At 40.7% G+C, this 26,625-nt stretch overlaps 2 protein-coding genes across 10 annotated transcripts in view; both read left to right on the top strand.

Moving 5' to 3' along the window:
* Positions 1–8,654, top strand: part of inpp4ab (inositol polyphosphate-4-phosphatase type I Ab) — a 29,252-nt gene extending 20,598 nt beyond the window's left edge. For 6 of the 7 annotated variants that reach the window (XM_088014697.1, XM_088014695.1, XM_088014693.1 and 3 more), the window contains one exon: positions 7,312–8,654. In XM_088014697.1, the coding sequence (XP_087870823.1) occupies positions 7,312–7,444 (133 nt within the window). In that variant the 3' untranslated portion in view covers positions 7,445–8,654. Of the gene's footprint in view, positions 1–1,645; positions 2,486–7,311 lie in introns of those variants that run through there. The other variant, XM_014991622.2, reaches the window with a different exon arrangement.
* Positions 8,655–9,547: 893 nt separating this feature from the next.
* als2b (alsin Rho guanine nucleotide exchange factor ALS2 b) lies at positions 9,548–26,513 on the top strand. 3 transcript variants are annotated; one of them, XM_088014623.1, is made up of 34 exons: positions 9,548–9,727; positions 10,096–10,165; positions 10,441–10,586; positions 11,561–12,498; positions 13,043–13,385; positions 14,359–14,533; positions 15,123–15,219; positions 15,308–15,385; positions 15,470–15,676; positions 16,201–16,372; positions 16,444–16,633; positions 16,711–16,776; positions 16,871–17,033; positions 17,649–17,780; positions 17,858–17,986; positions 20,481–20,551; positions 20,946–21,012; positions 21,113–21,303; positions 21,382–21,447; positions 21,538–21,636; positions 21,886–22,050; positions 22,128–22,239; positions 22,322–22,399; positions 22,490–22,623; positions 22,709–22,873; positions 22,956–23,073; positions 23,656–23,813; positions 23,901–23,996; positions 24,112–24,288; positions 24,380–24,437; positions 24,520–24,581; positions 24,662–24,811; positions 25,161–25,257; positions 25,344–26,513. In XM_088014623.1, the coding sequence occupies exons 2-34, from the start codon at positions 10,146–10,148 to the stop codon at positions 25,380–25,382; spliced, it is 4,959 nt and encodes a 1,652-aa protein (XP_087870749.1). In that variant the 5' UTR covers positions 9,548–9,727; positions 10,096–10,145; the 3' UTR covers positions 25,383–26,513. The 3 variants fall into 3 exon arrangements, with proteins under 3 accessions (XP_087870749.1, XP_014847122.2, XP_014847125.2); XM_014991636.2 differs by having other exon boundaries at positions 9,549–9,727; positions 23,901–24,017; XM_014991639.2 differs by having other exon boundaries at positions 9,550–9,727; positions 13,043–13,340; positions 23,901–24,017.
* The last annotated feature ends 112 nt before the right edge of the window (positions 26,514–26,625 follow it).

The following is a 26,625-nucleotide window of genomic DNA, read 5'->3' as shown; positions in this document are numbered from 1 at the left end:
AGCTAATCTCCCAGAACAACCTGTGGAGCCCCCTAGTGGAACCAGGCCCATTGCTATTCTTGTATGTTGATGACTTGGGAAAATTTTCAGACTAAACTCAGTTAAAATTTGTGAAATTAGCCAATTTTACAAGTTGTTGAATCATAGCAGTTACATTCTAAAGCATCAATAAAGTCTCTCCAAACTCAGTAGGAATGTGTAATAGTGGTAATTAATTTAAATTAGTTTTTTCTTCTACCTGAAGCAAAAACAATTCTCCAAGGTAGCTTAGTGGAAAACATATGAAAAATCTATTACTACTGCACATTTCCAAAAGAATTTGAGTAATTTTTTTTATATTTTAGAATGTAACCCCAATAAAACAAAGTCAGGGTAATGGATTTACAAGCTTTATGTACAGACATGTTGAATAAATTAGAAAATACATCGAAGTCTTGTGTGTCGGATTGAAAGTACATTTTGAAAATAACCTTTATGCAAGTATAACACATTTTTAACCATTTCTGAAAATAGTTTTTTATTGGTCTGATGTAATATTCCAATTTAAATGGCAAGTTATCATCAGCTGTAAATGGAAATTATTATAATTAAGAGAAATAAAGGCTTTCAAAACTTTCTATATAATGTATAAAAATCACTTAGTGATAAGTTTCCTATAATAAATGGACTTTTCAAATGTATTCTAATTTATCAAATGGATCTGTATACAAATACGATTTGAAACTCAGGAAAATGAAAATGAGTTCAATCATAAGATACAAAAAAATAAAATATACAAAAAATTGTAAGTGTGAAAGCGGTCCTGTTTACCTCCGACAAAGGGAGAGGAAAAAAAAAGAAACAAGCTGAGCTTTTTTCCCCCCGCTTGCAGAAATACGATGCTGATCTGAGACAGGAGACAGAGCGACTGAGCTGCTGCTGCTGCTGCTGCTGCTGCTGCTGGTCGTTATTGATACTGATATTGATCCACAGCAAATGCGATTCCCAGCTTGTCTTGCCTGGTTGTGCTGCAAATGTCTCTGTTTGGTACAAACCCCAGAGACGCTCGCACCACTCTGTTTAAAGTCTCTCCATCTTTCTCCTTCTCCTCCTCATGTCTGCACGTGTTCCTCTCCTCCTCCTCCCCAGCCGGCCAGCATGAACTCAGATTTGATTTGACCCCGGGCGCATGTTTGACAGCAACAAATTGCCCCATACCCCGTAATGTTTGCATGCCCCGAGCTTTGCGCTTCTCCCTCCTCTTCCATCTCCATCCATGTCTAAAGAGAAGATAAACATGGTGAACCATTTTGCTGTTTCTTCTTTCCTTTCTTTAAAGAACATCTTTCCTAATTTCTCTTTTTTTTCTCTCCTCTCTTTTCTTCCTCTGCTTCCCGTCTCATGGTTCTTGTCGTGTAACTGCCTTATTTTCGCCGGATTGTGTTTTGTTTATCGATGTTATTGTTTTGGTGTCGCCTTGTGGGAGCTGCTTTCTGTCAACACATTTTTTTCCTTTGTTCTCACATCCCACTTATTAATTTGCCATCTCTCCGCTGGCATATCTGCGTGCCATCTGTTTATATCCCTTCCTCCTCATCCATCGCTCTCTTCCTCCTCTTTTGCGGCTCCACCTCCTTCCTGTTCTTCTTCCCCCTACACCGTGCAGCGTTGGGACGAGAGAAGCTGTGATCCAGAAGAACCTGAGTGGCTTGCTGCCAGTGCGCGACCTGCGGCTGGACCCCAGCCTCATGTACTCCCTGCCACTGTTGGCGCTCAGCCCCAACCTACTGGTGGTGTGGATCTTCCTCAGCGTGGCGTATTTCTTGGCTAAAGTTCGCTGCAGCTGAGCCAGGCCTGGTCAGGGTTTTTTTTTTTTGTTTTTTTTTCCTGAAACTGCAGTCCAGTCACACACTGTTTCACGTGAACGAAGGGCTTTCCACAACCCCCACTGGAGTTTCTTCATGGGAAAAAAAACAAAAACTAAATTTTCCTTCATTTCTTTCTCCTCTTGCTGAAAGTGAGGCATCAGGCATCTGATTTACCATTTAAAGCTGCAGTATGTAAATCTATCATCATTTCCCAACCACAAACAACCAATCAGAGTCAGGAGGAGAGTCTTAGCGCTGTCAATCAACCCTGTGAGCGCACAGCTAAACATGCCAACCATGGAGAAACAACTTACCATTACAGAAAAAAACGTTTATCCCCCATTATTGGTAGCTGTGCTAACTAGCTTTAGCACTAGTTAACATTTGCTGAGCAACAAATATAGAAAAAACTATATTTTGTTAAAGTTACATACTGCTGCTTTAAAGTTTAATTTTTGTGTCTTATTTTCATATTTTTTCTCCTAAATGCTGCCATTCCTGTGATTGGTCACTAAAGTGCAGTGTTTTGTCTTTTTTTTTTTTAAGTGATTACTCACATAAAGAAAAAGGAAAGGCTTCAAAACAAAGTTGCTTAACAATAAATGATGTGTTTTGGGGAACATGCAATAGAAGAAAAAGTATTTTTAAAAGGGATCTAATGGATATTTTTAGCAAACAACTTGATGTCACTCTGCCTTATTTCTCTCAAATAACACCAGAAAAAACACAGTTGGATTCAGAAGTTCTAACATTCATCATTGTCATGAATATTATGAGATATATATATATATAAAGTAAACTTAAAATGTATTAAAATAGTTTCTGGAAGAACTGAGAATAGCTTTAATAAATATATATATACAGCATCTTCCATTTATGTGTTCATAGTCTTCCAGGTGTGTCGGCGCTCAGCTTCTGAGCTAATGTAGACGAACCTAAAGCTTTTTATGCAGCTATGCTTAAGCTTAGCGTATATTTATATTTTTGTCAGCCTTGTTTTTTTTTTTCTTTTCAGCAGGTCTTCCTAGTTTTATAGAAAGTGTGAGGCTTTTTGCTTCAACTCCATATTGCTTTCATGACAAAGCAGCCGTGGCATATTGTAGATCGTAGGATATCCAGGTGAAACGTGTTTGATTATGCAAAGTGACGCTGCCGGTTGTGTACCGTTTGCGTCCATAAGCTTTAGAGGCAGTTATGAAAGCGAAAGAATCTATTTAGTTTATTATGCAACAAGATTTTTGATTTATTGATGGATGTCCTCCATCGATAGCCAAATGCTAGTCAGGTTTTTACTGCAGGGACTGTTTTCAGAGGTTTGCTAGATGCAGCTAGGCCTGTCACAAAAAGCAATAAATCAATTCATTGCATAATAAATTCAAATAAGATTGATAACTTCCAGTTAGACAACAATCATTAAAGAGATGCTGCTCTTGAATATTGTTGAAAAACGCTGCAGACATTTGACACCCAATACAAATGGGTAACAGGGGCCTGTTATCCCTGTCGACGCTGAACGATTAGTATGTTTTGAATTTTGGTTACAAAGACTTCTTAATCCATTTTAATTATTGTTTTTTTATTTTGGATTTTTAAAAATATTTTTCAATTCCAGCATTCAGAAATCAGAATTATGTTTGAGTGGGCATAATTGCACTTATAAACCACTATTATTATTAATTTATTAGTTGAAAATGGTCTCAAAACAACAGTTTTATAATTGATTGCAGTAATTTCTGGAACAATTTCTCATCGTGACAGGCCTAGATGCAGCGGTTTTGCATAAAGTCTCTTGTTTATTTATTTTCCTTCTTTTTTTCCAATGAAACATGTTTTCTGTAATGTAATTGCTGTTTTGTTTAAGCAACCATTGCTGCTTCTCGAATGACAAAATTGTTTAAAAACAAAACTAAAATCTGAATTAATTATACAAAAAGAGTAGCAACTCAAACGTATTTAGAACAACAGTTCTGTATATGGAAGGCAGAAAATATCACGGAATAATTTAATAAGATAGCTTATTATCGAATTGGTGTCTATATATTTATGTTTTTTTATAGAGAAATTATTAATAGTAAATACAATAATAGATTTCATTGTTAAAATATATTGCATATGTTTGTTATGGAAAAAATATACACTCATATCTGGACTCTGTCTTATTTTCGAGGCAACAAATAAATGCTCAAGACAGAATTATACCATAATTCGATGTGTCTGGAAGAAAAAGGATGAATAGTGTGTTTATTACTTTGGGGAACTGAAAGCATTCATGCTGCTTCACTTGGAAGTATGCTATTTAAAAATCAATATCTTGGCCTGCAGCATCAGCTGCCTCCCCAGAGCATTCAGACTCTGTATCATTAAGATCGACCCAGTAAGGAAATAGATAAGACCGAATTGGCCTCCCTTGGGAGTTTATTGGCTCTCATGTCCTGCCAGCATTCACATACACTGACCAGTGATCAGTTTGTTAGCTTGTCAGTGTATAACAAGCTTCTCTGTATTCTCAAATAGATTTAACAAATATTTTAATCATGATTTCACGGTTGATGTGGATCCATGCTAGCTAGCACGCTACACAGAAAAACCTTCTATCATTTTAGCATGTTAGCGAAGTTTTTCGTTTGTTCAGATACAGTGTTGAATTATTTTTATTTCATTTACAAGAATTGAAATGATACAGTGGCGCGTGTTCCTGATAAACCTATATAAATTTATATAATTATAAATCCACTAGGATTTATAATTATATATCCTGGTAGCATATTCAGCTCCTAGCTAGCTGAATTATGCTAATCTTATTTTCTGTACATTATGCTTATGGATGAGTTTAGTTTGAGTTTATGTGCTTTTTAGTTGTATTGTTTTCATTAGAAAAGATTTGGTAAAAAAAGCCTTCTTTGGTTTCTAACTTTTTCTATATTTTTGTGCTGCTAGTAGCATATTAGCTTCACTATTTTGTTGTTTTTTTTATTTGGCTAGAAAGATAAAAAAATAGATGAGGATTACCATTATTTATCCCTAGTCAAATTACCGTGTTATCAAGATATTTAAAATGGATTAAAAAAAATTATAAAAAAAATCCCTAATTTCAAATCAAATTTAAGATCCAGTGTCTTAAAAAAAGGCTACATAGTCACTATTTTTCTGTGTAGCTAGCTTATTAGCAAGTGGGCATAATATTTTTCTTAAGAAAAAAAAAATTAAAAACAGTTAATGATCATTAAGTAATCAACTAATGAGTTAAATTATGTTTTAAAGTACCAATTGGAAAATTAAATGCAAACTACACTTTTTTTTTTTGCAATTTATAACTTGTTGATTTTACAAGATTACTGAGTTCTCCTTGATCTGCAGACCTACCACAGTTAGCATTTATTGAACAAAAACAATAACTATTTTTAATATTTTAAATATATATAAAATGATAAATAAAGTGACAGCTGCTAGACAATGAGGTGGAAATTACAGTTTATTGGAGAAAAAATGTCAGTTTCAGAGATATGTTAATTATTTGCTATCCAACTTTAGAGATACATGATGATGAAGTTCTTCTTAAAGGGTTCAGTTACGTTGCTGTTTCATGAAGCTATTTGTTCTTGTTTTTGCAGATCTATAAGAGGATATATTTGAAATATGTTTTCGTAAGAATTATATTTAAGTGCTTGAATTGTCTCAGTACATTGTTGTCTGTGATATTTATTATGAATCAGGAATTGAGTATATACAGAAATCAGTACATCTATGCTGAATATTATGCTTGTGCCATAACTGTCCTACTCTAGTCACTTTATTTCTTTGCTGTGTATGTCTGTTTTACTGCCTATTGAAACTGAATATGCATTTTCTTGTGTGACTAAATTTCTTCACAGATTGAAGTTCTGTCCAAAACTCTAAGCCTTATTGTCAGATATTGTTTTTGGAGATGTTTGACTTGTAATGTAACATTATCATCGTGTTACAATCCTCACACCTAACTGTAAACTGTTAATATGCTGAAATTTACTCATTGTATTAACAGAAAAATGTTCTGCATTTCTGTTTCTAATAAGACTTACAGAGATTTGTGCAGAAAGTTATTGCGAGAACAGTGATTTTGTTGCTTTTAAGGTGTCAGTTTTGTTAATTTATTCCAGTGGTAACTTTCATATTCCAGCTGCACCCAGACATGTATTACGGTAAAAAAAAAAGAAAAAAAAAGTATTTTCAGCTATGCCTCAAATTAATGTCACTTTAATATTTAAACTCTTGCTTTGTCCAGCACCCACACTGCTTTAAATGTGTACACAAATCCAAGAAAACCCTCTGTCTATGTGCCCTTACAGTCATAATGTTGCTCAAATAAATATTTTATGCCTCCACTTGGAAAATATATATATGTCAGTATTGTTACTCTGTTTTTTTTTTCTTTTTTCTTGTGTCGGTTTTACTTTCTTTTTTTTAAGTTGATGATACATATATGTTTCTTTCTTGTAATATTTTTCATGTATTTTTTTTCCTTTTACATTATATGGCTGAATTTAAAAAGTCTCACCATTGCAAATTTCATTTGATAAATTTCTTGGTAATTGATCATCTGGTTGGCCAGCCATTTACTATATCAGCTTCTAAGCAGATAATTTTACATTTTTATTTAAAAGCACATTGTTTTCTATTTACAGATGTGGATTTAAATGTCATATTTCCTAGCTAACTTGTTTAGCTTACCTGAACTGAAGTTACAAGCAATAGAATTAAAAAAGTTTAAGGACATTTCAATTTAGGCCTTGCTAGCTAAATAGCAAGTTAGCTTTGCCATTAAAACCTCTGTTGTTTAAGAAAAAGCTAGTCTCAAATCAATAATCAAAACCTATAAATATTTAAGCTTGTTCAAAAATAAGAGATACACTAGAAGTTATGGACTAAAATTTTGCTATTATAATGTAAAATATGTATCTTCTAGCTAACTAGTTTGCTCGCTACAAGCCTGCTATGCAGATTATTTAGATTGATATTTACAAGTAGTAAACCTTTGTATCTTAATCTAGTTCGTTTATTCAACCTAATAACAGACAAGTTAGTTGGATAACAATTTAAAAAGGGACATTTAAAATTCTTATAATTCAAACTGTACAGATTAGAGAGAAGTGTTAAATAAGGTAGTTTGTTTTCTGTAAGAAGCATTTTCATAAAACATTCAGCTTTCACTGTGTATGAAAAGTTCTACATGAAAAGACTGCCTGATTGATTGATCAATTGATTTACATTTTTTAAACAAGTTAGGTTGCCAAATAATATTATATATTACAATTTTATTGTTATACATAAAAAAAGGTAATTTAACTTGTAGTCGCTTCGTAACTTAACAAAACAACTTGATCGTCCATCAGGTAGCAAGTTAACAGTCGTCATGCCTACCCACAGTATGTTTTGATTGTGTTTTAACTCTTTTCGTCTCCCCCTCCCACTTCTTTTGTCTTCACAGTGAGGGCTGCAGACGAGAAAACACGGTGAAGAACGTTGGCGCGAGAAAATACGCCTTTAACTCGTTCCAACTCAGGGCCTTCCCCAAGCACTACCGGCCACCCGACGGCACCTACGGGAAGGTGGAAACCTGATTGAACCACCCTGGAGGTGCTTGTCAGGACAGCATCAGCATCACTTGACCTCTTTGGGTTTTTTTTTGAAGGATTAGACTGAGTAGAGTCATGATACATTGCAGACATTAATATCACCAGGTGAGATATTAAAATATTTTAGATATATTTTTTTTATTTTTCTGGAGGTAGAGTCTGTGATCCAACATACACTGTATGACCACACTGAAAAGGCTGAGGCAAATCCTATGACAGACTGTTTTCTGGCACATATACAGTATTTTGCGTATGTTGCGTTCCTCATAAGTTGCTAAACAGTGTTTTTACCTCACTGCCTCAGTCTTTTCAATCACTGATAATTGATATATAAAAACCAAGCTTTTAGTTTTAGCAGAAAAAACTCAAAATACTTGGTAGGTTAGAAGAACGAATTGTGTAAAATCAAGCCTTTGAATATGAATAGCTTATATGAATAGAAGCACACCTAGTGCACTTATGTAGCATAAGAAGCAGTGCCTTCAAAATGTCTGAAGTGCCCCTGAGCAGGATGTGGATTCTGTCATACCTCTTGTTTTGTTAGTTGGACGGGTCAGAAAAGTTGATGAAAAGTTAAAAAAAACATATATTTTGCCATTAAACTATTAGAAACACCAAATGAGGAGGTTTATATCAGAACAGAGTCTGATTTGACATGTATTATGACACAAGAGGGCGCCACTGTGCTTCTACCAACAGAGAATGTCTGAGTCAGCTGCCATGTGTGCAAATCCATGTACATTTCAGTCTTCATGGAAAGTTTTTTTTTTCTTCCTTCTTCTTTTTTTTACTCTGACACAAACGTTTCTCTTTTCTTTAAAAAACGGCCATATTTGAAAGTGTTTATGTTGTAGTGTTGCTAAAATAAAGTACTTTTTTGTTTGTTTTATTGGTGTTTAAGTGAATCTATTTTCCTGATTTTTCGCATTTGTTACAAAATATAATAGATGTGGCATTCTGAGAAAATGGACATCTTTTTATGTTCCTGTAATGTTTTGTGCTCCTGACCAGTTTGTTGCAGATAAAACTGGACTATTTCTGTACTCATTTTAATTTAATCTCCATTCTTCAATTGAGGCTGATGGGTCAAAGCTGCCTGGAAACAATGAGGAGGGATTAAAGGTTTGTCTCATTAAATGTATTAACATGAAACCTATTTGCACACAACCTAATGCAAAAAAGAAAAAAAGAAAAATGCAAACGTAGCACCAACATTGTCTCGTGAACACGGACACGTCTTCACTTAATCTCTTTAGAATTGCATCTTTAACTGCTTTATGCCTTTTCATTCTTGAATCTGCTCACCATCCAGCTGAGCTTCAGTTTAACAAAGCAGGAAAAACCTAAGAGATCTCACTCTGATGTTTAGAGAAAACTAGACCTCCATCCGCAAGACATTTGTGAAATGTGACCGTATTACTCTGACATTAGACATCTCTAACAATATTATTGTAAACTTTTTTTAGTTTCAATTTGCTCTATTCCTTTTCATTCTAATATATTCAAAATTATATCCAATATCACTTCTTTTGAAATTACCTTGTTGGTGTGGCCTTCTGCATAAATATAATTAGAAAAAGTTTAAATTTTTGGATGGAAGACAAAGAAACTACCCAAGAATAAACCTAATACTTCCTGGGTCCAAAAAACGTTTTTAGCTGATACTTGGCAAATAATACAAAAACTTGGTTCAAAAACCCGTGTTGAATTCAGCCATGTCTCTTTTTCAGGAAATAGTATAGACTTTTGTGACCTACCTATTATGTTATTAAATTACAGCAAATAACCTCCCATCCACCCCCAAACACATGGCTAATAAAATGAAATACGTTGTTCATTACCAAACACTCTCCATTTAATAATGCATAAATTAGGGTTTGTAATGGTCCCCCTTCAAATGTTATATAAAATGTATGCATCAGGTCCGTTTAAAAATAGCCGCACTTTGGGCACTCCTGATTTATACCGCACTGTGATTCATTAGAGGAGAATTACGCATAAGCTGGATACTAAAGGATTTCTAAATGTCCCAAATTCTAGTTCCGGCGTATTCGTACTGTCACTTTAAGAAACCTGCTTCTTTCTCATTTTTCCTCAATTTCAATGCCGAGTAGCGCCTCTTGTTTTGTAGACCATCTTTGCAGCTAACCGCTAATGTCAACAGTAAAACAACAAGCAGCGGCTTTTCTCTGCCAACAGCTCCACTAACGGAGGATTTACCTTCTGGGCTAAAGTAACAACCAGAAGAACAGTCAGCAGAACCGGCTGGTAAGAAAAAGAAGTTTTTTATTTTTTATCTTGTTTACCTTTAAGGTTTGGGTTTGTTTTTGCTGCTAGCTGCCAGGTTAGCTGATATCAGACAGCAAAGATTAGCAAACACCTGCCAGAAGCTGTATTATGATGTTTTTCAGAATTATTACGTCCGCAGTTTGTGCTGCAAATAATGGAATAAATGTATTTTAATGAAATGGTAAATTTTATCTCAGAAAAAATGTGAAGGGCGACAACGTGCTTTCGTTTTAAGATCTAGACCAGTTGGCTCAGTTGTATGGTTTCTGTTTGGTTAAAATCAGATTGACAGCCTATAAATGGGCTTCATTAGGAAGCTGACTGTTAATGCTTGGTTTGTTACACAGGGCTGAGAGCAGCAGCCAGGTCCTGATGGAGCAGTAGAGCCCACTCACTGATGGAAGCCCAGGGGAAGAGGTAGGTCCCACCACCTCCTCAGGATTGGGGCTGATATAATCCTGCTCAGCTGTTTCTCCAGGCAGCCTGGATGGATGTGATCACCATGTGACATCGCCTACGGACGGAGCTCACTTCTGCTTTAACCAACAAAACAACTGTTGTTGGAAAAGCTGCTACTGCAGCCACCCACACATCTCCAATTCCTCTTTTAATCACTCTTTCTTTTATTTAAAACTGGTCGAAGCTTTTTTTTTTTTTTTTGCACTGACATCAATGTGCTTTTTTCCCTCCAGCTCTGAAGATGACGACGGAGGGGAGCGGGGTCTCCTCCACTCCTGGAGGGGCTACTCCTACAGCGTGGTCCCAGAGAGGCTGCTCCTCCCGCGGCCAGTGCTGCAGGTCGCCCTCGGAGCGCAGCACGGGGTTCTGCTGGTGGAAGGTGAAACTGCGCTGCCGTGATTCAAAAGCATAGAAATGAAGCTAGAGTTGTCCCGTGGCGCAGTGGTTAGAGCGCCACGGGACCGCAGATAGAGGTTACCGAGTTCGATTCCCGTCCATGGTACGACTCCCTTGCTGAGGGAAAAAAGAGAAAGTCATTTCAATTGCTAATAATGTGTAGTAAAGGAACCACGCTAGACTGTTATCTGCATGTATAATATGATAAGATAACTGTAAAGTCTTTCCCAATTAGGAGAGTACCTTGTTTGACAATTACTGCCAAACCTCCTAAGTGGGTGATAAACTGATTTATCAAATCTTTGGTTTCTGCATATTTAAATTTTGGAAAACTTTTTTTTTTCTTTTCAACAAAGCTCTTCATAGTTTTGGTTTCCATAGTTCAGAGTGATGTCAGCATGCCCAAGGTCAGTCGTCTTGTTTGAAAAGCGTGTTTTACAGCTTCTATTTACTTGGGCTTTAAATTCAGGTCAGCTCCACGACAGAGTATTAGAGTCAGACTAAGATTTCTCTATTTTATTTATTTATTTATTTATTTATTTATTTATTTTAATGAAAAGAATTAAGTCATAAAAGTACAAGAGTGCAGTCATAATTTTAGGAGAATAAAATAGATCAAATTTTAAGGATTTTTCCTGGTAAAATCCTGACTTTATTCTGCTAATATTGTGACTATATTCTCATAATTAAACAAAAATTCATGTCTAATACTCCATCGTACAACTCACAAAGGATAATTGAAATAAAAACCACTTCTTGAAAATATTTTCTGCCATTTGGTTTTTTTTTGTTTGTTTTTTTCAGGAAAGAAAGCGAGTGAAAAAAATCGATTAAAATCGGATTTTTATTTCCCAGTCCTACTCTGAATCTTAATTTAACTTTTTTTTATGTAGAGCTGACTTCATATTAAAAGAAAAGTTTCCTCTGTTGTTTTGTTTCTGTTTTTTTTATTTACAGGAGGACAGGTGTATACTTTCGGGGAGTTGCCATGGAAGCAGACTCAGTCTTCCCAGCCTACTAAGCCGACCCTGGAGAACGCGCTCAGCGGGCAGCGGGTGGTCGCGGTCGCAGCCGGGAGCTTCCACAGCGGGGCGGTAACGGAGGACGGCAGCGTCCACATGTGGGGGGACAACGCGGCGGGCCAGTGCGGCCTGTCGGGCCTCAGCTGCGTGCCCAACCCGACGCCCGTAGCCCTGCTGGAACCCGGCGGCGCTCAGTCGGTCCCCATCCTGGAGCTAGCTTGCGGAGAGAAACACAGCCTTGCGCTGTCGGCGCAGAGGGAGGTGTGGGCGTGGGGCAGTGGGTGTCAGCTGGGCCTGAACGCGGCCGTCTTCCCCGTCTGGAAGCCTCAGAAGGTGGAGCAGCTGGCTGGGAGGTGGGTGCTGCAGGTGGCCTGCGGTGCTTCGCACAGCCTAGCTCTGGTGCGCTGCGTGGGACCCGACGGTATCCAGCGTCCCCCTGTGGACAAATGCAACCAGTGTAACCAGCTGCTGTACACGATGACGGACAAAGAGGACCACGTCATAATCTCCGACGGCCATTACTGCCCCATGGGAGTGGAAGCCAGAGAGGACCCCCCTCCTACCCAAATCTTGAAAACATCCCCATCTGAACCCATCCTGCCCTCCCACAGCAGCTCCACTTCAACCCCAGCAGCTCGCACTCCTGACCCCACCCCTGACCCCGAGGACTCCCAGAAGGCAGGAACAACTACCGCAGCGCACCTGCCCTCTGACTCGGACCCCCTGCCTTCCCCTAAAGCTGCTGCTTCCACCTCCTCCGCTAAGAGCTCCCCGTATCCTGGCGAGCAGGAAGTGAAGGAATACCTGAGGAAGCTGTCGGACGCATCGCAGACTGAAGCCAAGATGGCCAACGGCGGTCTGCACGCGCTGCAGGTGAGCATCTGGATCCGTCACCGAACAGAAAAATTCATCTGGCAACTTTTAGTTAAGCACAGTTAGAATATCTTGTATTTAATAATTCATAGCATTTCTTAATACATAAATGACCAAGTTGTTTCTCCAGCATTAGCACATTTAGCAGCATCTACATTAGTTCAATTGACAGCGCTAAGACCGACCCCCTGGGCTTTGATTGGTTGTTTTTGGTGCATTTCTTCGGATGTCAATAGCAGCTCAGGGAGGAGACGGGGAGATTGATGTTTTCACAAATCATCTGTCTCATAACAAACTGTAATGACATGGTGACAGTTATAATAAATAAGTCAAAGATTTGTTTTATTTTTTGTTTTTATAAAAGTTACATGCTGGAGCTCTAAGTTTTCAGAATTTCTGCTGAAATCTGCTTCTGCTCAGGGTTTTTTTTGTGTGTGTGTGTGTGTGTGTGTGTGTGTGTGTGTGTGTGTGTGTGTGTGTGTGTGTGTGTGTGTGTGTGTGTGTGTGTGTGTGTGTGTGTTTGTTTTCCCCCCGCCCCCACCAGACGCCATCGTTGGGCCGCGGCTCGTCGGCCCTCAACAGCCTGGTGGCGTCCTGCGCCTCGGCGGTGGGCGAGCGCGTTGCCTCCACCTACGAGGCCCTCTCCCTGAAGAGGATGATGAACTTCTACTTGCCGTCGTCGCGGCTGGAGGCGCTCGGCGGGGCGGCCGACGGCGGGGCGGAGCGCGTCCGCCGGGAAGAGTCGGTCCAGGCCAAGAAGAGCTCCAGCACAGGGGACATTCACGAGGAGGAGGCAGAGGGTCTGCGGCGCCGCCTCTCGCTGCCGGGGCTCCTCTCTCAGGGTAGATACGCCGTTCACCTCTTATCCTCCTCCTATGGCCCGCTGCGTAAGTACAGCAAGCGCGTGTGCAGCTGGATGCATGCCTTTCGCTCTGGAGCATCTATAGCTGCGTTTCCATTAGCCGTAAAATTGTGTAGGCACATTGAAATTGGATTAGGAAAATAAATATGTATTAATGGAAACAACCAATTTTGGCAAAAGAAACCTCTGTTTTTTTTCAATAAAAGGTTTTTACGCCAGGGGGCAGTGTTGTTTTTTTTTCTACTGGCGGAAAAGATGAAGAAGACGACAGGAAGTGGCAGGAGGAAGATGGCGCTGTGAACAAACGTATTCACGTGTTGATTTTCATTGCGTTTATTTATTGCAAAACTGTGTTTTTCATTTTTTCTACATTAGCGGAATATAAACCAAATTTTGCTCACATTCGTAATGGAAACGCAGTTTATCTCATCTGCTTCTGTGTTGGCTGGTTTTTCTGCTGCTGTTTTTTCAGTCGTCTGTTTGTCTTGAGCCATTCCTGTTTTCAGTCTTCGCCACAGAAAGGCTAAAGGTCAACCTCCGAAATCTCCCGGTCAATAGACGACATGCGGCAGCCGCTCATCTGGATACGGCCTGCAGCAGGTCGTGAACAATAACAAGAAGTGAAACATTTAGTTGAAGAATTGGTTTCTAAAGGGAAGTGGAGCTTGTCGCAGTGGTGGTTTCTGACTAAAATGCACCAGATTTCTCTTTATTTAAATTAGCAGGACATGCAGTAAGAAGGTCGCTATTTGTGCACGAAGCACATCCAGTTTTCTTCACTAACAGTTTGGGTCGGTTTTGCTTTGGTTGTCTCTTCGTTTCTATTAACCTTCACTGATCTGCACGTTTCATCTGATTAAATGCAGCCATTGTTTCCGTCTGTGCGCAGGCATGAGTTCACTCCCGTCTTTGAGTCACTTTAACCTCCATCAATCACAATGTCCTTAAATCTTCCAAAGACGAACTTTTTTTTACGTGTCGGCTCTTCGTCTCCGCAGTGTCGCCGCGGCTGCTGAGGAAGATGGGGCGCTCCAGGACGCGGGCCTTCGCCCTCACCCCCATGGGAGGGGGCGTTCCCGAGGACCAGGAGGTGTTTCCCACCCTGCAGACCGAAGTGTGGAGCTGGGGACACGGCGAGCACGGGGAGCTGGGACACGGAGACAACCTGGACAGGTGGACAGACCAAATGAAGGGCTTCAGTTTTCCTCAAACAGGCGTTTGAGTAACCAAAGTGCTATTTATCTATCTGTCTTTTCATCGATTTTTAGCAGCTGTTTTTGGTTGATGCTTAATGATTATTAAGTCTAACTTGCTGTGTTTGCGTTACGAATGAGCGCAAAACCAATTAGAAATTTTTAGATTAATCTCAGAATTTCTCTTTAAAAAAAAAAAACTTTCAAAAGTAAAAAAAAAACCATAATGTTTGATTTTTTTCAGAAATGTTCTGAGCTCCAAAAGTCAAAAATTGGTAAGAAAAAAAAATAACATTTTGAGATGAATCTCAGAAATTTTCTGGAAGAAACTTGGATATTATTTGAGTTTAAAAAGTTGAAATTTCTACATTTCTAAGTTTCTTAGCACATATTTTACTTCTCTATCTCCAACATGCAGTCATAGAAAAAAAAACAACTCATCCTTGTACCAAAACACGTTTTCTTTGTTTGTTTTTAATTGGTGTGTTTTCATGAAGTAATTCTCAATATTGTCTATCATACGGTCGGTGGAAACGCTGCGGCGGTGTGTGTTTGGTGTGTGTTTGCAGGCTGCAGCCGCTCTGCATCAAGAGCCTGAACAAGAAGGAGGTGATCCGTGTTTCAGCCGGCGCTCATCACTCCATCGCTCTGACGGCTCAGTCTCAGGTCCGCCTGTCGGCACTTAACATTTATGGTATTTATCTTGAATTGCTAACAGTATATTTAAAAAAAAATGTGTGTATCTCCTCTCTAGGTGTATTCATGGGGCAGTAACCTCTCCGGTCAGCTGGGACACATGGACACGCCCAGCACCGTCCCCCGTCTTGCAAAAGTCTGTAAACTAACCGGTGCTGAAGTTCATCCCAGGAGTCGCGTTGGCGTTTTTATTCGTTTTTTTCTTTTTACTCCCTTCCAGCTGTCGGAGGGGATCCGGGTTTGGGACGCCAGCGCTGGGGAGAGACACACTCTGCTGCTGGCTGACGGAGACTGCATCCAGCCCATCATTTACTACAGCGGGCAGCAGGTGAAGGAGGCTGGAGGAGAGGAAGAGGAGGTGGAGGAGGAAGACGAGAGGCCGGGAGGCTACACCCAGCAGCCTGTCCTGCTCCCATTCTGCATGAACGTAAGGTTACGTTGCCAACTCATTCAATGCTACATTCGTTCAGCGCAAAAAAAAAACCCTTGGCATTATGTCTGAAATATATACATTTGTACATGTTTGTCATGAACCAGGTCTTGCATTTCATTGATAATCTTACAAAGGTTTTGAATTGGAGTTAGTGAAAACCATATGGGGCACTCTGAGAAATTTTATCTTATTTTTTTCAATTTTTTTTTTTTTCTGGCTATTATTTTCTGGAGTATTTCTGTGTATGCAAACAATATCCAATTATATAGCAATAAGCTTTTTTGTCTTGAATTTTATGTCTTTTCAGTAGTCTTTAAAAGACTTGTGGACATAATTTTATCGTCCACTGGAGCTGACCAATAAGTCCAGAATGTGGTTTATAGTTGCAAACTGTGGAGTGTTATGATGTAAAATTAATCAGCTTTGCGCTAAAGTTATTATTTTTGTTAATGTTCTTGATATTTTTTTTATTCAGAATCTTGTTTTAAATTTTCTCCGTGTTGCGTGTCGTTCTTCAGCTGGGCTTTGTGAGCGGCGTGGTCGCCGGCGGGCGCCGGTGCGTCGCGCTGTCCGACAGGAACGTCATGGGCTTCATCTCCAGTCTGCACGAGTTGGCGTCCGCGGAGAGGAAGTTCTACTGCAAGCTGTGCGACGTCAAATCCCAAGTTCTGCGCCCCCTGCTGGAGCTCGGTGAGAACAAGTTAAACTGATATTGGTACCTTTGTGTGTAAAATGCCTCACTAATTTGGCTCCTTCTTCAGAGTCTCTGAGCTCAGCGTTGGGGCCGGCGGCCACTGAGCTCCTGCAGACGCTGGCGGGCAGATTCAGCCTGCTGAGCCACCTGACCGGGCAGCACGCCGCCAGCCTCACCGCCAACCTGCGGCGCGGCCGTGACGTCAGCAGCCTCCTCATGCTGGAGCACGCCAGCATCTTCCTAGACGTCTACAACGAGTTCGTATCCAGAAACGCGACGTTTTTTGATTCTGCGCTCCAGCTTTCTGTTTAATAACTCTTCTGTTGTTTTAAAGCTACTGTTCAACTGTGGGGAACTTCTTTGTGATGGGAGGTTTCCACGCTCTTACAAAACCGTCCTTGTGAGTTTACTGTTAGCTTTAACCTGAAAACATGTGTTTCACAATATTAAATGCTAATTTATTTTGTTCGTTTTTTTTTTTTTTTTTTTTTAAGGGACATCTTCGGAAAAAGTCCCGAGTTGCTGCAGAGGCTGTCGGAGTGCAGCGAGGAGAACACCGCCACTTCCGACCTCTTGGTGGCGCTCTTCTACCTCCCAACACAACACTTGCACGAATACGGCCGGCTGCTGCTCAAACTGGCCACCTGCTTCGAAGTGGTACGCAGAGTAGATGATCGAGAAACACCAATCTGATATCGGTATTGGATATCGGTCGATATCGGTCCTGATATTGAAAACAATTCTGGATCAGGAATCGTGACAACGTGTCTGTTCCACAAGAGCAAATCTACTTAGTCTAATTCTATGCTTTTTTTTCTATGAGTGATATTTATTTATTTTACATTATATTTAGAATTAATTGTACTTTCTGAACCATTTTAAAGGTTTGTTGCAGTTTATTTTCTACATGTTTGACCAATGTAGTCAACTTATTGTTTGTGTCAGTTTCAATTTTTGCTTGTTTGTAGTGTGTGAAGCTATCAGATGTGCTATACTGGTGCAGAGATATCAAATAATTTTGTTATTCAGTACATTAATGTCCATATAAAAAAAAAGAACAATTTTAAGTCAATCCAGCGTTATTTCTCAGTATCGTATCGGTATCGGCCGATGCTAAACCTCACATATCGGTATCAGAAGTAATTTTTAAATGCTGAAATGAAATCAGCTTAAATTGTTGATTTGCTGGTGGTAAAGTCGACTGAAATGACCGTCATTATTCCACCTAAAGCAGGCGGCAACATGTTTATTTTATGTCTGTCGTCGATTCAGAGCTCCGGTGACTACCAGAAGCTGCAGGACAGCTGGTCCAAGTTCGAAGCTCTGACTCTGCAGCTGAAGAGGAAAAGGAAAGAGGCCGAGTACACCTTCCACTTCTGGAAGAGCTTCCCGGGGAAAATGACGGTACTCCTTCGGTTTCGGGCGTCCTCGGCGTCTCGTGGCGCTTCAGCAGGATAAACGTGAGCTCTGTTTGTGGCCAGGACTCCCTGAGGAAGCCCCACCGCCGACTCATCTACGAGAGCAGCAACAAATCTCTCACGGTGCAGAACGCCGGCCGCTTTTCCGTCAACTGGTTCATCCTCTTCAACGACTCGCTGGTGCACGCGCAGGTCAGACCCTCACGCGTGCTCTTGCTGCATCACATCTTTGGCTGTTCTGCTTTTTCTCTCTCCGGTGTGTTTCAAGAGTCTGTGTGTGCTTGCCTCTGTGCTGTCAGGGCGTGGCGCCTTGTAAAAACCTTGTAAGTATCCAGCCAGGAGACGATTTCATCTCCCCCTGTCCAGCCCCTCTTCATCCTCTTTGTTTTTCTTCTTTCTTGTCTGTCTTTGTTTTAGGTGTTTAAGGCTTTGAGTCATCAGCTTTATTTATTTATTTATTATTAATATCACAGAATTCAATTTAAAATTTTTGAAATTAACTGAAGTCAATACATCTATTTATCTGTTTTTAGATAAATTCAATCTCAATAGTTATTGTATATGTTTAAAGGCTCCAAAAAGCCAATTAATTCGAGGGAGTAATAATAATAAACAGAAACTGCAGTTGGCCTTTAAGGGGTTATAAAAGTGAACTTTTACAATATGTTGCACGTAAATATTCAAACGTTTGTCACGAGTTTGCCAAGCCGTTAACACCAAATTAAGAGGCAGGTTTTCCAGAATGGTAGATTGTATTAATTTTGTTGTGCAGTCTAGTTTATTTCATTGGCACATCTTGATAGATATGTAGGAAACTTTGCCTGTACAATGTATGTTTTGGGTTGAAATATACAAAAAAGTTTTAAAACTTTAAGGGAACCAATTATGCAATACTCACATTTTGTACTTTTTTCTACTTCCATCTGGGTCTCTAAAAACAGCCCAAGTGCTCGTACAAAAACACCCAGACGTTTTTAAAAATATTTTTGGCTCTGTTGCCCTTTCTTTCACAGTAGATTGACAAGAAAGCAAGTTATGATAAAGGGCAAAAGTCAACGGGCCGGGACTCGAACCTGTGACTGCCTCTGTACTTGGGTCCTGCGTTCCACTCAGCCACTTTTTGATAATAACTTCATGTTTTATGGTGTCTGGAAAATGAGTCATTTCAAAAAACCTCCTGAATGTAACATCACAAACCAGCAGGCTCTGCCCCTCACTTAGTAACTCTACCAAAACCCAACCTGTTACCTAGCAACCCAAGCGGAGCTCCACCATGTTTGTGCCGAATAACCGCTGCTGGAAAACACAAGTATTTTGGGCTTGCCCTCCAGAAAACACTTGCTGTGTTCTTGTTGGTTGCCCAGGATGCTCCGCGTCTGCTTTCCAAAGACGTACGGTTGTGTAGTTGCGCATCATTTTTCAGCCATTTTCACTTGTGAACATAAATGTTGAATTTGGGGGGTGTGTGGCCAGCAGCAGCTTATTTGGATTTAAAATGATAAGACGCCCGAAAAGGGCTCAAAAAATCTGAAATGAACATGTTTTGTATAGACCGTAGACTTATCTTGACCTGTTCAAGGAAACGTGAAAGGCCACTTTTAAGAAAAATTAAGTAAAACTTGTGTTTTACCATCTTACCTCTATTTATGGTTTCCAACCACAAATATCTAAATCCGGGTGCGTTACTATCTGGGTCCTTTAAGTGATGCTCAGCCCTCTCCTGACCTCCACCCTCTGCCTGCTCTCCACCTCCAGGACGCTGCATGGGAAGATAAACTCTCCACAACCAAGGCTCCAACATTTTACCCATTTCTGTCATTTGCTCGTTTATTTCTTCTCCCACATTACGATCAGTGATAATTGACCTACATCCAAGAAAAGGTGATGAAAGTTTTTATTTCCTGGGAAAGCCTTGGTTCATGCTGTTGGTTTGGGATATGAAAACTAAAACCACCAACAGTTTTTGTTACCTTCTCAACAGCAGGTTCCTGTTTCATTCGTTTCTCCCACTTCCTTTATGTTCATATCGAGTCGTTTAGTGAGTCCTGTGATCGTCCCGATGGTGTGAAACCTGTTTGGACGTGCAGCCGTCATCGGTTTTAAATGTAAAATGCGTGACTGGAAGCCAGGCCTTTATTTCTGCAACATCTTTGCAGGTCTTTTTGCCGTGTGAATTTGAGAAGCGGTGCGTCGACAGACATTAGAACCTGCATGTAAAAATCGTGTGTTTTGCATGATTGTTTTAAATCTGTTATTTAAATGTGAGATTTTTTTTTTTCATTAAATACAAGTAAAGCCTGAAGCATAAAGCCCAAAAATGCAAATATTTTTGTTCGTTATTGAGACATTTTTAGAAACATTTTTTATTTTATCCATGGAGAAACTTTAATATTTTCCCATTGATAGCGAATCATTTTTTGTTGAATAAAAAAAAAAAAGTATCAAAAGTTGAAAACTAGAATATTTAGAATAAACAGTCCTACATTAAATTCCTTCTCTAAAGCTTTTTATGAAATGTATATGGCTGTAGTAATGGAAACTGTTGAACATCTGGATTCTTTTAGACTTTAATGTTGGAAACGGAGACGTTTGTCTCAAATTTATTTTTCAAAAACACATTTTATAAACTGAGATTTTCTCCTTTTATCTTCGCTCTTCCGCTCCTCCTTCCTCCACCTACGTCCAGTTCTCCACCCATCACATCTTCGCTCTGGCCACGCTGTGGGTGGAGCCGACACCAGAGGACGAGTCCGGACTGTAAGTTGTTTAAAAGCAAAAGCGATAAAGGAGACACGATTTCCAAAAAATATTATTGACATAAATAACTTTAAAATACAAATGTCCTCTTTTTGAACCCACCGTTTTACAGATCAAGATTGTAGCGGTTAGCTTTTACAAACGGTGCGAGACTGCAAAAGTCATCCGAAATTTCGCTCAGTATCCATCACTGAGGAATCATTTTTGGATATTGAGAGAAAATATAAAATTTGCTCTTGATATGTAATGTTTTGGAATCCATTTTGGATAATTATTTTTCGTATGTCGTCAGTATTGACTAACAAATACTTTGAAATGAAATATTTTTGTCCTGGAATACGTGTGGACAGAGTCGGGCTGGTCGCGGCTGATTTCAGAATCGGTTTCTGTGCAGACATGGTTTGAAGGTGGTCACGCCTGAGGAGACGCTAACTCTGCTGGCCTCGTCTTCCGCCGAGAAGGTAGACCTACAAACGGACACGGCTCTCCTCCTAAACACTTTTTCACTTTACTGGATTTGTGATTTTCTGCCTTTTTTTTTTTTTTTTTTTTTTTTTTTAGACCAAGTGGCTCCGCGCCATCAACCAGGCTGTGGATCAGGCTCTGAGCGGGGTGGGGCAGGACGCTGGCGGCTCGACGTCAAAGTCGGACCCTCCGATCTCCAGGACGGCTTCGTACACATTCTATAAAGACGGACGGCTGAAGGATGCGACTTACGAGGGTCGCTGGCTGACTGGCAAGCCTCATGGCAGGTTGGTCACGGTTTGACACTAAGAAAACTTTTTAGCCAAAGTAGGATTTCTGTAATTTTATATTTTTTATAATTTCAGAGGTATCCTAAAGTGGCCTGATAGGAGGATTTATACTGGCTCGTTCAAAAGCGGGTTGGAGGATGGGTGAGCAATGAGAATAACCTCTAAATGTATCAGAATCACCGAGCAGAAAGATTTATTTTTTCAAACATTGTTTGTGTGTCTCTTGTGCAGCTTTGGGGAGTTTGCTTGTCCCAATAAGGCGCTGAGTAAAGATGATCTTTATCAAGGTTACTGGAAAGAAGGGAAGATGCATGGCCTTGGGACATACCGGTAAATCTATTATGAAGATAACAAGTTAGCTTTTGTTTTTTTTTTTTTTACCTGAGCACTATGTATTACATTTTAAGGTTTTTCCAACTTGAGTACATCTACAATTCTCTGTCTTGGATCTTTACTGATTTCCTCGGTCATGCCAATAAGAGCTGCCAAACAAACCATGTTATGCTGCTAAAAAGAGAAACTCCAGGTTGCATTTGTCACGATGTTGTGAGAGCCTAAGCCTCCTCTGTCTGGCTCAAGGTACGCAAGCGGCGAAGTTTATGATGGCTCCTTCCAGGACGGCATGCGGCACGGTCACGGGATGCTGCGCAGCGGAAAGCACAACACCTCGTCCCCCAGCGTTTTCATCGGACAATGGCTACAAGACAAGAAAACAGGCTACGGAGTCTTTGACGACATCACAAAGTAACGCTCGGAACTTCCCGAGATCGTTTCATTTTGACAAAGGATTGTCTGCTCAGATGTTCCTCTTATCTTTGAAGAGGGGAGAAGTACATGGGAATGTGGCAGGACCACCAGCGGCAGGGCACGGGGGTCGTCGTCACCCAGTTTGGTCTGTACTATGAAGGTGCCTTCAAAGACAACAAGATGATGGTGAGAATTTCTAGCAAACAGGCTATAAAATCTAACGGCTGTGATGGTGGGATTAAATCCGGGGCGGTTTTTTATACTTCAGGGTACAGGAATCCTTCTGTCTGAGGACGACACAACCTACGAGGGGGAGTTCTCCGATGATTGGACCCTCAGTGGGAAGGTGGACTGAATGTGAACTGATCTAAGCCACCCACTAGGGATCAGATGAGCCCTATTTAGAGATTAAACGCTCCGTCTCTTTCTGACTTAGGGTGTACTTACTATGCCGAATGGTGACTACCTGGAGGGCTCCTTTAGTGGCGAGTGGGGGTCTGGCCTCAAAGTGACGGGCTCCTACTTCAAGCCAAACCTGTTTGATGCTGAAAAGGACAAGAACCGGGCCGTGTAAGCTCTTGTTTTTATCTTTGAAAACCCTTTAAATGAAATGCCTCGCTGTGGTTTAGACCAATCTATCCATCCATCCAACCAGGAAGCTGGGTCGGCTGAGCGTGAGGGCGGAGGAAAAGTGGCAGGCAGTGTTTGAGGAGTGCTGGAGTCAACTGGGTTGCGAGGCACCAGGGCAAGGGGAGCACTTGAAGGCCTGGGAGAATATTGCTGTGGCCCTGACCTCCAGGAGGCAGCAGATACAAGACAGGTACCCAAAAGAATGAGAGTTGACCCCTTTTTAATACCATTACCGAACAGGAGAGGTTCCATTCCTGGTTTTTGTTTCTCAGTCCAGAAATATTGTCTCGGAGTCACAGTAAAACTCTAGAGGGCCTGGAGGTCATCCCCCAACATGAAGGGCCTATCACAATTGAGAGATATCACATCGTCCGAATGTACCTACTCAAGGTGAGTTCATCGGACATTTATCTTTGCATTTAGGTATACATATTTGAATGAGCATTGATGAATTATCAGGGTTTTTTTTTCCAACAATAAAATTGCTTGATGTAATCGTAACCATGGAAGAGAGTATTGAAGAGCAGCAGCTATCCATTGTGGTGTCCATCAAGGACGTGTCATCAGTCTCCTTTTTTTTTCTTAATTTGCATGAGTTATTTTGGTTATATTAATATATTTTATGCCTCTGTCATTCAGATAGTACAGTTGTTTATGATTCCCGTCTTATTTCCGTCCTAAACTGTGTCTAAAGGAATGGCTCTGACATTTTTAAAAGTAAGATTCTTAAGAACTTATTTTCTGACTGACGTCATTTTAAAGAAATATAAACATGTCCAGTATGAGCCACATTTTACTGGGAAGGATGTGTTAAAAAAAAAAAGTGCTTTTTTTCTGGCCTGTGTCTCAAACAAACATGTTGGCCAGTAGATCCTGGTTAGTTTTGGTATGATTGCATCCCTATCGGAATTTGGCTTCAGGTTGTCAAACAAGCAAACACCTGAAAATCATTATCCTCTTCTGCTGTTTTAGGCTTGTGACACCCCCCTCCATCCTCTGGGCCGGCTGGTGGAAACCCTTGTGGCCGTCTACAGGATGACCTACGTTGGCGTGGGCGCGAACCGTCGCCTGCTGCCTCAGGCGGTCAACGAGATCAAGTCTTACCTCTTCCGCATCTTCCAGATTGTCAGGTACAAGCAGGAGCATCTTCAAGCAAAAATGACGCTGCTGTTCTGTGTGCTTCATCTTCCGGCTTATTTGTGTTAAATTCTCTGCAGATTTCTCTTCCCTGACCTACCAGAAGAGGGCGGTCTAATACCCGAACCAACTGAAAACCTTCCAGATAAAAACCAGGAGACGTCCGCTGACACCCGGTCAGAGTCGCCCAAACCAGGGTACGAACTGAGCTGCTGCTCTCACTGCTGGAACAGATCAGGATGAACTTCTTCTTCTTGTGTTTTTTTTTTTATTTTTTTTTATCATTTACAGCCGCGTGGTGAGTAGCTCGGCTCTGCTGCTGCCTGTCCTGCTGCCTCGCCTCTACCCACCGCTCTTCACTCTCTATGCTCTGGAGAAGGAGAAGGAGGACGACATGTACTGGGAATGTGTCCTGCGCCTCAACAAGCAGCCCGACCTCGCCCTGCTTGCCTTCCTGGGTGTCCAACAGTAAAAACACACGCTCTGTCTGAATACTTATAACCGCATGGAAGAGAAATCTGGCCTGGTAACTTTATTAGCTTTTCTTCTCCTGTTGCAGAAAGTTTTGGCCTGTTTCAATCCCAAACTCTTTGCCTGCTCCAGGAGAGAAGCAGCCGGTATCATTTATTTAACTTATGAAATAAATTGAACTCTCTACATTTTAGATACAGAGCCTCCTTTAACGATGATGTTCTGTAGGTTATCTCAAGCACTAAAGATGCCTGCTTTGCCTCGGCAGTCGAAACGCTACAGCAGATCAGGTAGAAGTCAGCTCTACAGTTATGGTAAATCTAACATGAGGACAGATCAGTCAGGCTTCCTGTTTCCTGTGTTTTTGCAGCACAACGTTCACCCCGTCAGACAAGCTGCAGGTGATCCAGCTCACCTTCGAGGAGATCACGCAGGAAGTGCAATCTCTGCTGAAGCAGGACTTCCTGTGGTCCATGGATGAACTGTTCCCCGTGTTCCTGTATGTGGTGCTGCGGGCCCGGTACGGCGCTGACTGGCTCTGATGGCTGAGAGGAAGCAGAGCGGTTGTTTCAGAAAACAGTGCAGGCGACTCAGTTTGAGATCATGATAGTCCATCCATCCATCCATCCATCCATCCATCCATCCATCCATCCATCCATCCATCCATCCATCCATCCATCCATCCATCCATCCATCATCATCTGACCAACCATCCAACCAACCAACCATTTATCCATTTACTCGAGATTGCGTCCTTAAACAATCTCTAGGCAGCTGATTTAGTCCATTGTTGGTCTGCAGTTTGTTTAGTTATTTACCACTTTCTCTGTTGTTGTTTAAATAAAATCCATCTCGTGTTTTCCCGTTAGAATCCGAAATCTCGGCTCAGAGGTCAGCCTGATCGAAGACCTGATGGATCCGTGCGTTCAGCACGGCGAGCACGGAATCATGTTTACCACCCTGAAGGTAACGCACAGCCGCGCACTCTCAGCTTTGCTGGGGTCTTTGCATCCATATTCGGGTCACGCACTCATGTCTCTTGACCCCCGCAGGCCTGCTACTACCAGATCCAACATGAGAAGGTCACATAGAACGACGGCAGCGCCTGTACTTCCTCATCTATCCCTGCAGCGGACGATCAGAATCGGTGTGACTTGCTCAGGAAGCAAGTCCTTCAGCTGCTGTCACGTAGACGAGGATCACCTGGTCCATTCTGACCTTTCACCTCTGAGCAGGTGTAAACGATGAGCTGCTTCCTTCCATTTTGATCCAGGTGGAGTGGGGAAACATTAAATCACCAACTGTTGAAGGGAAAAGGGAGTTTGGAGTTGTGCTGCAAGGAGATGAAGCCTACATTTCTTACAAAGACGATGTGGACATATTTTTTTTTTTAAATACGGATGTGGAAGTATTTTCATGTGTCATGGTTACAAGTGGTGTCGACATCAACTCAAAACTGTAGCGCCCTCTGGTGGAAACAGCAGGTTTGTACAGAAACAGATGTGAGAGATGAAGGAGAGATTACTTAATACTAAAACCAATTTGATAAATGAGAAATTAGGGAGAAAAATATGTATAAATCTGAACTGCTTTGACTGTGACTCTTGGTCAAACTAAAAAAAAAGTGTCTTTTTTTAATGGAAGACCTTTGGACCTCAGACAGATGTGATTTTGTGAAGTTATGAAGGTTTAACTTGTGTATTGTTTTATTTTTTCCTTCTAGACAATCTGAGCCTAAATGCCACACATCCCTGAACGGTACCGACTTTAAACCCTTAGCGCTGTAAAAATCAAAACGCCTCAAAAACCTTGTCATCTGAATTATCCTTGGGTATAAATTCTGAATTTAGGAGGTTTGTAATTCCTAAAGTTAAAAAAAATCTACATAAATCTTCATTCAGAGGTGGGATTTCTGCTCCATCTGTTAATATCGACTTTTCTCATTCTTACTCGTGCATCGTGTCAACTTGTTCCAGTGTGGAAAACCAACTTAAGAGAGGATTCTTTTAATAAAATACAATATATCATGATTCATCGCATGAAGAGATGAAATTGCGGGGTTTTGTAAAAAGGAAAAAAAAAAAAAGTTCATTTATTTGTGTCATTCCAACGGTTCCCTGTGTCCGAAACGATTTACTCAACCTGAAGTTGCGCATGAAAACTGACTGCCAAACTGACTGTACCTCACGCTTTTGTTTAAACAAAGAACTAAAAAAAGGTAACTAGAGTCGCTGTGGTTTTTTTTCCCCTGATGACGTTTTTACATGCTGTCAAATATCCTGAACTTTTAAACAAAAGAAAAAAAGTCGCAGTGAATACAACTGACTCAAGATA

Source organism: Poecilia mexicana, unplaced genomic scaffold (genome assembly GCF_051168715.1).
Source record: "Poecilia mexicana isolate PSO_F unplaced genomic scaffold, ASM5116871v1 scaffold_2, whole genome shotgun sequence".
Taxonomy (NCBI): domain Eukaryota; kingdom Metazoa; phylum Chordata; class Actinopteri; order Cyprinodontiformes; family Poeciliidae; genus Poecilia; species Poecilia mexicana.
This window is presented reverse-complemented; position numbering and strand designations above follow the sequence as displayed.

What these genes read in the sequence shown, in the direction of transcription:
- als2b (XM_014991636.2), top strand. Translation starts at nt 10,146, where the DNA reads ATGGAAGCCCAGGGGAAGAG. An exon ending in TCAAAGACAACAAGATGATG is followed by an intron (nt 22,240 to 22,321) that starts GTGAGAATTTCT and finishes TTTATACTTCAG; the next exon opens with GGTACAGGAATCCTTCTGTC. An exon ending in AAGGACAAGAACCGGGCCGT is followed by an intron (nt 22,624 to 22,708) that starts GTAAGCTCTTGT and finishes CCATCCAACCAG; the next exon opens with GAAGCTGGGTCGGCTGAGCG.